Source organism: Bison bison, unplaced genomic scaffold, assembly GCF_000754665.1.
Source record: "Bison bison bison isolate TAMUID 2011002044 unplaced genomic scaffold, Bison_UMD1.0 scf7180017864063, whole genome shotgun sequence".
NCBI lineage: Eukaryota > Metazoa > Chordata > Mammalia > Artiodactyla > Bovidae > Bison > Bison bison.
The window spans coordinates 13097208-13109696 of NW_011494635.1; the positions used below are offsets into that span (position 1 = coordinate 13097208).

General features: G+C 51.8%; 1 protein-coding gene across 1 annotated transcript in view; it reads left to right on the plus strand.

Moving 5' to 3' along the window:
• The window catches only part of SIGLEC1 (sialic acid binding Ig-like lectin 1, sialoadhesin), a 17810-nt gene extending 10456 nt beyond the window's left edge, over positions 1–7354 (plus strand). The window contains exons 12-22 of the mRNA XM_010836626.1: positions 581–841; positions 1000–1311; positions 1813–2064; positions 2359–2628; positions 2706–2957; positions 3277–3582; positions 4192–4452; positions 5207–5509; positions 5768–5870; positions 6226–6298; positions 6909–7354. Of these exons, the coding sequence (XP_010834928.1) occupies positions 581–841; positions 1000–1311; positions 1813–2064; positions 2359–2628; positions 2706–2957; positions 3277–3582; positions 4192–4452; positions 5207–5509; positions 5768–5870; positions 6226–6298; positions 6909–6983 (2468 nt within the window). The 3' untranslated portion in view covers positions 6984–7354. The remainder of the gene's footprint in view (positions 1–580; positions 842–999; positions 1312–1812; positions 2065–2358; positions 2629–2705; positions 2958–3276; positions 3583–4191; positions 4453–5206; positions 5510–5767; positions 5871–6225; positions 6299–6908) is intronic.
• Positions 7355–12489: the final 5135 nt, after the last annotated feature.

Below are 12489 nucleotides of genomic sequence, written 5' to 3' on the forward strand. Positions count from 1 at the left end.
TGTCCCTCCTTCTTACTCCCTCACTCTGCTCTCTTCCTGCCTCAAACCTGGGGGAAACGAGAGACAGCCCTTTGCCTGGTCTTCCGTTCCTGCGCTCTCATGACTTGGAAGTTGGGTGAGGAGATGGGCTAGAGAGAGCTGCTAATTTCCGCTTCCAGGCTGTTGGTCACCATGCTGAGGTCAGCTCATGATCAGGACAGTGGTCCCTGGTTGGACCTAAATCCCTACCACTTCTGTGCTGTATGGGGTCAAAACAACATCTGTCAAGAGCTAGCACGTGCAGGGGCTGTGCATGGCACTAGGGTCGGACCCAGGTGAGGCTCTCCCTGTGGTAGGTGAGATATGACTGCCAAAGCAAAACCACAACTCAAGGTGATGGGCAGTGAATGCCAGGTCAGAACCAGGGCAAGGGAGTCAGGCACAGGCGAGGAAGAGGCGTGAAGCTGCAGTGGGGCCCTCAGCAGTGGTCTGGGTGAGCAGTGGCTCTGGCACATGTGGTTGGGTCTTGCTGTCCTCATGTGTACACAAACACAGTCCCAGATGTGGAAGGCCCTCACCTGCTCTTGGTTTCTCCCTGCAGGAGCCTGGGTCCAGGTATCACCATCACCTGAGCTCCGGGAGGGCCAGGCTGTGGTCCTGAGCTGCCAAGTACCCACAGGAGTCCTGGAGGGGACCTCATACCGTTGGTACCGAGATGGCCAGCCCCTCCAGGAGTTCACCTCAGCCACAATCCGTTTTGCAGCCATAACTTTGAGCCAAGCTGGGGCCTACCATTGCCAAGCCCAGGCTCCCGGCTCAGCCACCACGAACCTGGCAGCCCCGGTCAGCCTCCATGTGTCTTGTAAGCGCTTTGATCCATTCATGTTTCTTGGGGAAGGAGGGAGCCAAGGGCATGACTGGGGAAGGGGATATTGAGCCCTGGTTCTGGACTCTACTTCTGAGAGAGTCTTAGATGAGGGACCACCTGCTCGGGCCCTGACCATTGTCTGCCTCATGTAGATGCCCCTCGCCAGGCCACACTCACTACCCTCATGGACACAGGCCCTGGGCGACTGGGCCTCCTCCTGTGCCGTGTGAACAGTGACCCTCCAGCCCATCTACGACTGCTTCACGGGGACCGCCTCGTGACCTCTACCCTGCAAGGAGTGGGGGAGCTTGCGGGGAGCTCTCCCCGGCTACAGGTGGCTGTGGCCCCCAACACGCTGCGCCTGGAGATTCACAATGCAGTGCTGGAGGATGAAGGCGTCTATACCTGCGAGGCCACCAACGCCCTAGGCCAGGCCTTGGCCTCAGCCACCTTTGATGCCCAAGGTCAGAATGGGGGTGTGAGTGTGTGTGTAGGTGGCTCTTTTAAGAGAAGAGGAGGTTGGAGAAGGTTCTGGAAGCCTGAGACACGGGCAGGAGGGCTGAACACAGGACAGTGCACTCCCACTCTTCTTAAGGGCAGCAATCTCCAAACTTGGTTTTCACTGAAGAACCTTTTTTAAAAACAGAATTTTACACAGACGCCCAGGGGATAAAACTCATCAGACAGGGGTCACTCAAGGAGAAACCACAGCAGGGCTTTTGAGGCCTGTGTTCGCCCAGGTGCCCTCCAACAGGGTCAGGGAGGGCTCAGGGCACTCCAGGGAGAACTCTGCTGGGAACCACCTGACAGATGATGAACTGTTTCCCAAGCTCCATCTCTGAGCCCCACTTACAGGTGGGTCACCTGTGCCTCCCAGAGGCTGAGAGGCTTCCCACCCTACAGGTGGCTTGCTTTACACAGCCTTCGGTATTCCCTGGTGTCCCTGTGCCCTCTTCTCTCTCCAGCTGTGAGTGTGCAGGTGTGGCCCAAAGCCACTGTGCAGGAGGGGCAGCTGGTGAACCTCACCTGCCTTGTATGGACCACTCTGACCCAGCTCACCTACACATGGTACCAAGATGGGCAGCAGCGCCCAGATGCTGCCCAGTCCATCGCCCTCCCCAATGTCACGGTCGTGGACGCCACCTCCTACAGCTGCGGCGTGTTGATCCCTGGCCAGACGCTCCATCGCTCTAGGCCTGTCACCTTGGATGTCCTCTGTGAGTCTGGTTGGATGCAGGGTGGAGCTGGGAGGGATGACAACAGCTTGCGGGGATCAAGGCATGGCCGAGTCCCACAGTCATCTACCCCAGGAACTCAGTACCAAGCTGGCTAGTGATGGACAAGGAGCATTAGAGCTGGGGGACACGGGCAGAGGAGCAATGCTGCAGGTTGGGCAAGTGGAGGCCACTGGGGGCAGGGAGCCAAAGCCTTCCTGTTTTGAATGCCACCTGCAAACTGGCCTCCTTACCGGTGTGGGCGCTGAACTCCGTCTCTGCCTTTCTGCATTATAGATGCACCCCGCAGCCTGCGCCTGACCTATCTCCTGGAGAGCCGTGGCGGGCAGCTTGCCCTGGTGCTGTGCACCGTGGACAGCCGTCCACCTGCTCAGCTGGTCCTCAGCCATGCTGGCCACCTCCTGGCCTCCTCGACCACAGCCTCAGTCCCCAACACCCTGCAGCTGGAGCTGTGGGAGCCCGGGCCCAGCGATGAGGGTCTCTACAGCTGCTCAGCCCACAGTCCTCTGGGTCAGGTCAACACAACCTTAGAGCTGCGGCTAGAGGGTGAGGCAGGGCCTAGCCAGGGGGGGATCAGCTATGGTGTCTTGCCGGACCCAGCTGACCCTGTCTTCTTGGTACAGTTGTGCAGGTGACCCTGGCTCCATCAGCCGCTGTGCCCGAGGGAGCCCCTATCACAGTGAGCTGTGAAGACCCTGCTGCCCGCCCACCCACCCTCTATGCCTGGTACCACAATAGCCGTTGGCTGCAGGAGGGGCCAGAGGCCTCTCTCTCCTTCCCGGTGGTTACACGGGCTCACGCAGGAGCCTATACCTGTCAGGTCCGGGATGCCCAGGGTACACGCAGCTCCCGGCCCACAGCGCTGCATGTCCTCTGTAAGCAAGGGTCCTTGCCTGGGGGTGCCTAGGGTGAGTGGAGGGTGCTTCTGGGCCCTAGTCTGGGTGGGCACAAGACTGCACAGGACTGAACCTGGGAATGGACACTTGGGGAAAGACATAGCGGATGAGGGAAGATTCCTTAGGGTCCTCTGAACCCTGCCTGGAGGAATCTGCCCACAGGATTCCTGAAGCTGTCACTCCCCAGAAATGACCATTTCCCCAGAGGCTTCAGCCTCACCAATGCCAGGCAGGTGGGCAATGGATAGCACAGGGTTTCCAAGCAAGACCCTCAACTCCGCCCTGCTCTACCATCCAGATGCCCCCCGGGACGCCACTGTGTCCTCCTTCTGGGACTCAAGGAGCAGCCCCATGGCTGTGGTACAGTGCACCGTGGACAGTGAGCCACCTGCCGAGCTGGCCCTGGCCCGCAATGGCAAAGTTCTGGCCACCAGCAACGGCATCCCTGGCTTGGCAGTGGAGACGGGCCATGTCCAGGTGGCCCGCAATGCCCTGCGGCTGCGAGTGCAAGCTGTGCCCTCAGGGGACGAGGACACCTACGTCTGCACGGCTCGCAACTTGCTGGGCTCAGTCAGCACCACCTTTGGGCAGCTGCAGGCAGAAGGTGAGCCGGCCAGGAGGCAGGAGGGGCGCTGTTGCTGTGGGGTCTGAGTCTGTGTGAGGGGTGGGGCTCCCACAAGAAGAAGCTGGCTGGCCTGACTTGATGGGGAGGAACAGTGCCCACTGGAGGCGGGTTGCTCAGCCTGAGGGGATAAACGGCCTGGCTTTCGGAGAGCTCCCTACAGGAGAGGTGGGTGGAGATATGGCAACAACTCAAGGGGAGCATGGGTGGGGGGGAGACATAACCTTGCCCTCAGAGAGCCCAAACTGTGGGTGGGAGAACAGACCTGCCCTGGGGAAACTGGGAATGGGAGACTGATCCAATCTTATCTTCAGGGAGCTCAGTTTGAGGGACAAGGTGCAGCCCCATCCTTGGGGCATTCAATCTGAGGGCAAGACAGCCTCATCCATCAAAAAGCCTGAGTTGATGAGAGAGGGAGGCACCGCTTTGCCCCAGAAGTCCCCAGGGCAAGGAGAGGTAACCCTGATGGCAGTCTGATGGGGGAGACACAGTCCCACCTTTGGGATCCAGATCCCATATTATGCACAGAGGACAAGCCAGAGGCTGCAGCTCCCACAGGCCTGCAGACCCCAACCGCGTCTGGTCCTGCAGGTGTGCATGTGGTGGCCGAGCCAGGGCTAGATGTGCCCGAGGGCGCAGCACTGAACTTGAGTTGTCAGCTCCCTGGTGGCCCTGGGCTCATGGGCAACTCCACCTTCACTTGGTTCTGGAATGGCCGGCGACTACACACGGAGCCTGTGCCCACCGTCGCCTTCACCCACGTGGCCCGCGACCAAGCTGGGATGTACCACTGCCAGGCTGAGCTCCCCACTGGGGCCACCGCCTCTGCTCCAGTTACCCTCCGGGTGCTCTGTGAGTGTCACATCCTTGACATCTTCCCCCCGCCTCAGTCTCCCCACATCTCACATGCCTGTTTCAGGTCTTCCTCCTCTTCTGTCTGCAAAATCCAAGGACTTCACAGCAATGGAGTCCTGGGTCAGAGAATTCCCACTGACTGATGTGTGATCTTATGCCTCCCTGCCTTGGTTTCCTTATCTATAAAATGTCAGTCCCCTCTCCTTGTGAGGAGTGCAGGAGGTAGAGCATGCAGAATGCCTGGTGCACAGTAAGTCCTCATCAACCCTAGCCCCTTATTTTATTCTTCACAAGGGCCCACACTGTATTAGTCAGCTATTGCTGTGTAACAAGCCAGCCCAAAACCTAGTGCTTAAAGCGACAGCTGCTTTTTATTTGCTCACAAGTCTGCAGGTCAGAAATTTGGGCTGGGCTAGCGCTTCTGCTGGCCTTACATCATGTGGCTGCAATTTCACCTTCTCGGCTGGCAAATGGCGTGGGCTGTCGGTTGGGCCTCGTGTGTCCAGCATGCTGGCCTGGGCTTCCACTTGGTTGTTTTCCAAGGAGAGCAGAAGCTGCAAGGCCCATTGAGGTCTAGCCCTGAAGTCACACAAAGGCACTTCTGCCTTCAAAGGGAGTCACAGATTTAAAGAGTGAGGAAACAGGCTCTGCCTCTTAATGGAAGGAGCAGCAGTCGCCTTGCATGGGATACAAGGAGGGGAGGAATTGTGTAGTTGTTTCTGCAGTCACCACACTCCCTGTCTTCCTACAGATCCCCCCAAGACACCCACGATGACGGTTTTTGTGGAGCCTGAGGGTGGCATCCAAGGCATTCTGGACTGCCGAGTAGACAGCGAGCCCCTGGCCAGCCTGACCCTCCACCTTGGCAGTCGGCTGGTGGCCTCTAGCCAGTCCAAGGTTGCTCCTGCCAAGCCACACATCCATGTCTCAGTCACCCCCAATGCCTTGAGGGTGGTCATAGAGGAGCTGAGGCCCAGTGACCAGGGGGAATATGTGTGCTCCGCCTCTAATTCCCTGGGCTCTGCCTCTGCTGCCACCTACTTTGGAACCAGAGGTGAGACCCCCCGCCCTATCTCCTAGGCTGCGCTGCACAAAGGCCCGGCTCTCAGATCCAGAGGCTTCCTTCTGAGGTCTTTCCTGAATCCCTTCTGCTTGTCTAGTCTAGACTGATTGCTTGAAACTCCTTCGCATGGGGAAATTTCCAAGAGAAAGTAGAACTTAAAATAGGTTTCATCTTGGGGGCGTCAGCTTGGGAGGGAGAATCAGAGGCCTGGAGCCACAGCCACACCCTAAGCCTCACCTCGTGTTACAGCCCTGCACCGCCTGCAGCTGTTCCAGCAGCTCCTCTGGGTCCTGGGACTGCTTGCTGGCCTTCTCTTCCTTCTGCTGGGCCTGGGGGCCTACTACACCTGGAGGTGAGTCTGCAGCTAGAAGGTGAACAGAGTAACCTCATCCTTCCCCCATGTCCCTCCTACCAAATTCACAAGCTCCATACTTTCTAGCCTGTCCCTCTCCTTCCCCCTGCTCCAAATTTGAGAAGCCTAAAATTGTCTCTAAATCTATCTTCCTATAGTTTTCTTCTTTCCTTGTCTCTGCTCTCTCACTGCTGAAGAAGGACTGGGGAGGAGGAAAGATCAAGTAGCCTATTCTCCACAAATCTCCCCCACTGTTCTGTGTATCGAGCAGGGTGTAAGCTTACGGGGTGGGGGGATGGAACGGGGGCAGGCCGGGGAGGAGAGAGGCTCTCTGAGTCCACTCTTGTCCTTGCAGAAGGAGGAATTTTCATAAGCTGAGAGAGGGTGAAAATTCAGTGGAGATGGCTTCTCAGAAGGAAACCATGCAGGTATCCATGCACCATGTGGGCACATGCAGACACAGTACTTGGCTAGCCTGCACTGTGGGACTGGCACCGAGAGATTATTCTCATTTATAGGACAGTGCTTGGGGCTAGGGGAGATTGGAGAGAGAGCACAGAGACCCAGCACCCCCTAGAAGATAGTGGGGGCCACATTCTGAGTAGGGCAGAGCAGACATGGGCTTGCTGCATGGCTGCCTGAATAACTGGAGCAGACATTCTGAACTGAGCAGCATCGCCTCTACTTCCAGGACCCCACCTGGGTTTTAGGGTCTCTCTTGCTCACTCCTGATTCTGCCCATCACCTTTGCAGGGGTGAAAGCCTGTTTCCCCTCCCCTGTGGTGTGTCCCTTTCTGTAGATAATCCATTTGGTGGGCCAGGGCTCCCAGCCACATTTTCAGCCATGCACATTCTCTCCAATCCCCTGGGGACTTGGAGGACTGCCCTCCAGAGCTAGAGGTCGGGTGATGAATGCTCCCAGAGTCCTCCAGTGACCAGTTTTCTCAGTGGGAAGCTCATTGATCCTGATGCAGCCACATCTTGGACCTCATGCTGGACTCTGCCCCTGAGCTGACCTGTGGCATTTCCTGCCTTTAGGAGGAGGAAGTCACCAGAATCTGTGATGACTCGGACCCTGTGAACAATGCAGCGTTGGGTCCTGACTCCCTCTGAAAACATCTCTGTGGCATCTGACTTTCTATGACCTGGCTCCAACCCCCAAGAAAAATGGGTGGTGAGAGGTGGTGGTGAACCTCAATCTACCCATAAGGGTGTTGACTCTGGGCAACTCTGAAGAGAAATGAATTGATCACGTTGTCTATTTCTCTTTCTCTCTTCTCTGGATCTCATCTCTCTATTTATCTTCCAAAGTACTACCTCTTCACATCTTCTTCCTCCAAGCTCACTGTGGACTTCTGGGATGGATTAGAATAGAAGAAGAGCTTTCTATATCATTACAAGCTGGTCATGGCACCCTATAGTGACTAGAATATAAGCTAGGCTGCTCTAAAAAGACCAAATACAGTAACTTCAACATGAAAGAATTTGATTTTTCTCTCTCATACTAGTCTGGGTATATTATGGTGGTTTAAGATGTTGGAGCTCTGGATCCTTCTCTTTTGTTTTTCTTCGTCCCTAAAATGTTGCTTTTGATTGTGAAGTTCACAATGATCCCATTGGGCTCATACTCCTTCCAGCAAGAAGAAGTGGAATGAAAGGCACACTCATTCCCATTGTGGATACAACCCAGAAGTTCTGGCTGGAATTTGGTTATATGGCTACTCCAAGCTGCAAGGGATTTTGGGAAATGTAGTTTTTATTATATTTCCAAAGGACTCCCAACTATGGACTCATCCCTGAGACTTTGAGAACACTGATGAGAAGGCTGCCAGCGGGCCATATTCTGTCTCAGTGCCCATCTACTGAAGGCCAGGGTATGTCCCTGTCCTTTCTGGTCATGAGTCCTGGAGGAGGTAGTGCCTCTCACACATTAAGACTGAGAAAGTCAAGGATTTGTGGTCCCTAGGGAGAGGGAATGCCAGGCAGTTGAGTTGCCTGAACAGGCATCTTGTGCCAGGTCTAGCCCTTGAAAGAAGAGGCGGCCCCATTTACACTCCCCACCCCCAGAGAGTGTGGGGAACAGACATCGTATCAGCATCCTTGTTTCTGCTCCAAGTGCATTCCTGCCACGATCAAGCGAGCTCACGTCCTCTTCCTGGAAGTGTGTGCACCAGGGGTTACTAAGACAAACAAGGGTCACTAAGAAAGAATAACGTGCCCCTAGGGAAGTCAGTGCCTGAGGGGAACCAGTTTCGGGGGGCTAGTGACTCCTTTGGTATCCTGGTGACACATGGTGGGAGGAGCACGGGGCTCACCACTCTGGGATTTGAGTTGAGAAATGTGGAGAGAAGTGGGAAGTTGGCATAGGAGCTAACAGGTTGGGAAGAGATTGAAGGCCAGGTGAGCTTCGTGCAGCCATACATGGACCCTTCTGGTTCCAGGTCCCATTCTTATTAGTGCCCAATTGCCAGGCTCTTCCTGGGGCTATCAAACATGTCCTCCCAATAAACATCCATCCTGTGACATAACTGGAATGAATCTTTTTCTTGAAAGCCAACTGCTGGACTGGAACACAGAGGATTAGAATGTGAGTGGTGTTTATTCTGGAAGACTGTCTGCTGAAGGCAGCAGTGGGTGCAAAGTACATAACATTTACCACAAACTACCTTACACTCAAGCAATTCATGCTCCTTCCTGCTCCTTGAGGCTCTGGGCACTGCTCACCTCTGCTCCCATGACCAGCACTGTGCTTGGCATGCTGTGGGCAAGCACTTGGTAAGGGGTATTTTTTCTACATTACTATTAAGTAGAAACTGTGGGTTAAAATGGGACAGGGAGAGAGCAAGCCAAATGCAGCCGAGTATTCCCTGGTGGCTCAGGTAAAGAATCTGCGTGCAATGCAGGAGACTTGGGTTTGATCCCTGGGTTGGGAAGATGCCCTGGAGACGGGAATGGCAACCCACTCCAGTATTCTTGCCTGGAGAATTCCATGGACAGAGGAGCCTGTCATGCTACAGTCCATGGGGTCACACAGAGTGTCACACAACCGAGCACGCACGCAGCTAGCAAGGAAGAGAGGGTGAGGGGAGGACCACGAGTAGACACAGGAAGGATGGCTCCTGGGGGATTTGGGAACATTTGACCTGGAGTCTTCATCTGCTTCTGTGCACCTCCAAGTGGGTGTAGGTCCACCAGGGATTGGAAGAGTCTCAGAGAGGTTAGTTGTGTCCACCCCCGGTGGTCTGAGCCTCCTCAAGACTTTTGAAATAACGTTTAATTCAAGCGTAGCACACATAGAAAAGTGCACACATTTTAAACGTACAGCTCAATGACTTTTCACAAAGTGAATATACCCATGCAACCAGCCCCCAGAGTCTCCTTTGTGTCCAAAGTCGCAAGTCCCCAAAGCTAACTAGAAAAAGACACCTCTCTTTTCTCCCGTTCAGGGAGGATTTGGGGAAGAGGTTTTGCAAGAGAATGTGGATCCCGAGAGAGGGCAAATCAGGAAGTTACAAGTCCTTTTCCATAGGAGGAGGGGTTGATGGCTATCTAGCCTGTCTACACTGGAGCACCCAGCATAACCAAAGTGATCTATGTCTGTACTAGGTCTGGTTTCCCAAGACAAGGTTTCATGTGCAAGTGACCTATTAAGGATGTGTTCCCAGGGGAGACCAGGAAAGGGGTGGAGGAAGCAGGACAGGCAAAGGGAGGAAGGTAAGGACACACAGCATTTTTTTATAACGTCTCAAAACTAAGAACCACCCTAAGGTCCAGCAACAGTAGTGTCAATGAAGACAGCACGTGGTGATAGTGCACAACTGAATGCTACTCCGCAGTGAGTATAACGGAGCTGAAGTCATACACCCAAGGCTGGATACATCTCACAAACTGGGGGGAAAGTTTTCAACTCATACTCCAGACAAAGGGTTCATCTCCCTTATATAGAGAGTTCCTTCAAGTTGTTAAGAGAAAGACCTCAATAGAAAAATGAGCTGGAAATATGAATAGGCAATTCAGGGGAAAAGACATACAAACTGTTCTTAAATGTGTGAATAAATATTCAACCTGACTCATAAGACAAAATGGAAATGAAGACTCCATTTTCACTTGCAGACTAGCAAATATCATATCAATAAAGTCTTGATAACTGTGTTGGAAAGGCTGTAGGAAAATGAGCACCCCAGATGCAACTGTAAACTGGTACAAATCGGAGGGCAGCTTAACTCTATCTGCCCAAATAACAAGAGCACATATCTTTTGACCCAGAAATCCTGCTTGTAGGAAATCATCTCACAAATGAATGTGTGTATCAAACTATCCACTACAGCATTGTTTGTAAGATCAAGGGATTGGAAACCATTTATATGCCCAAGAGGAGACTATGAATAAATGACATCATTTAACTATTAAAACTAATGTAGATTTTAGCCATTAGAATGGCTAAAATTTTAAAGGTGGACCAACACTGAAGTGTTGGTGAGGATATAAAAAACTCTGACACATTGCTTGTGGGATTGTAAAATGGTACAGGTACTTTGGAGAATAGCTTCTTTAAAAAATTAAACATGCCTTTTACTGTATGACCTTTCAATTGCACTTCTGGGTATTTACAGGTGAGAAATGAAACATGTTCATATAAAGACTTACACAGCAATTTGTGGCAGCTGTATTTAGAAGAATCCAAACTGGAAAAGAACCCAAATGCCTATCTGGAGAATAGAGAAACGTGCTTCCCTCATACCATGGAACACGCTCAGTACTACAAAAGAGCAAATTACTGCTAGAAAACAACGTAAATGAATCTCATACGCAGAGATGGGAGGAAACCAGACACAAAAGAGTACATGCTTGGTGATTCTACTTGTTTGAGGTTCTAGAATAAGTAAATCTATAGATAGAAAGTTTATCAGTGGTTGCTTGGGGTTAGGAGTGGGGGAGAGACTGACTGGGAAGTCAGTCAGTCAGTTCAGTCGCTCAGTCGCAACTCTGCGACCCCGTAGACTGCAGCACGCCAGGCCTCCTTGTCCATCACCAACTCCTGGAGTTTACCCAAACTCATGTCCATTGAGTCAGTGATGCCATCCAACCATCTCATCCTCTGTCGTCCCCTTCTCCTCCTGCCCTCAATCTTTCCCAGCATCAGGGTCTTTTCAAATGAGTCACTTCTTTGCATAGGTGAACAAAGTATTGGAGTTTCAGCTTCAGCATCAGTCCTTCCAGTGAATATTCAGGACTGATTCTCTTTAGGATGGATTGGTTGGATCTCCTTGCTGTCCAAGGGACTCTCAAGAGTCTTCTCCAACAATTCTTCTGCGCTCAACTTTCTTTATAGTCCAACTCTCACATTCATACATGACTACTGGAAAAGCCATAGCTTTAACTATATGCACCTTTTTTTGTAAAGTAATGTCTCTGCTTTTTAATATGTTGTCTAGGTTGGTCATAACTTTTCTTCCAAGGAGTAAGCGTCTTTTAATTTCATGGTTGCAGTCACCATCTGCAGTGATTTTGGAACCCCCCAAAATAAAGTCTGTCACTGTTTCCCCTGTTTCCCCATCTATTTGCCATGAAGTGAGTTCTGGATGCCATGGTCTTAGTTTTCTGAATGTTGAGCTTTAAGCCAACTTTTTCACTCTCCTCTTTCACTTTCATCAAGAGGCTCTTTAGTTCTTCTTTACTTTCTGTCATAAGGGTGGTATCATCTGCATATCTGTTATTGACTGTGAAGAGGCACAGGGAAATTATTTGGGGGTGATGGAAATGTTCTATCTAGACTGTGGAAGTGAAGACACAGGTATATAAAGTTATCAAAACTCATCTAACTGTACGCTTAAAATAAGTGCATTTTTATTGCATGTAATAATGTTAATTTTAAAATCCAAAGTAATAATAATAGAATAGTAGTAATAATCATAAGAATACTGTTGATGTGGACTTCCCTGGCAGTCCAGTTCCTAAGACTCCCCACTTCCACTGCAGGGGGCACGGGGGTTCCATCCCTGGTCAGGAACTAAGATCCCATGTGCTGCCGCAGCATGGCCACTCTCTCCTCCTCCCTCAAAAAAAAAAAACAAAAAACAACTAGTGTTAATGAGATCTCTGATAAGAAGAATATTCAAGGCATATAAATTGGGGGAAAAAAGATGCAAAAAATGTTTAAAAAGAGGGGAAAAAATGTTTGTATTGTCTTGGACACACAGTAAAATAATCAAAAAACCTATACAAGAAGGTAATAATAGCTTTCTGTTGGAGGGATGTAGTCTGAGAGGATCGCTGTTCCCTGTACTTCCCACCATAACTTCTTGATGTTTGAATCAGACCAGCATAGGTTACCCGCCCCACTGTAACTCTTACTAGCTGAATTTTGAATTCTTGAAAACAATACATTTGCTTGGAAGTTAACATTCCTCGCTATCAGAACACATGCTACTCCCTATCCAAATTCATTACTCAGTAAACAAACTTTTTAAAACAAGAAGCAAATGTTAACGAGGCCCAAAGGATCCCCCACGTGCGGGAGTCTACGGCTTTGTGCCATTCTTCGCGCCCTGCCCGCCTCCCCACCCCCATCTGCCACCACCGGACACACAGGCCTGCCCCACTCTCCGCCCGCCCGCCC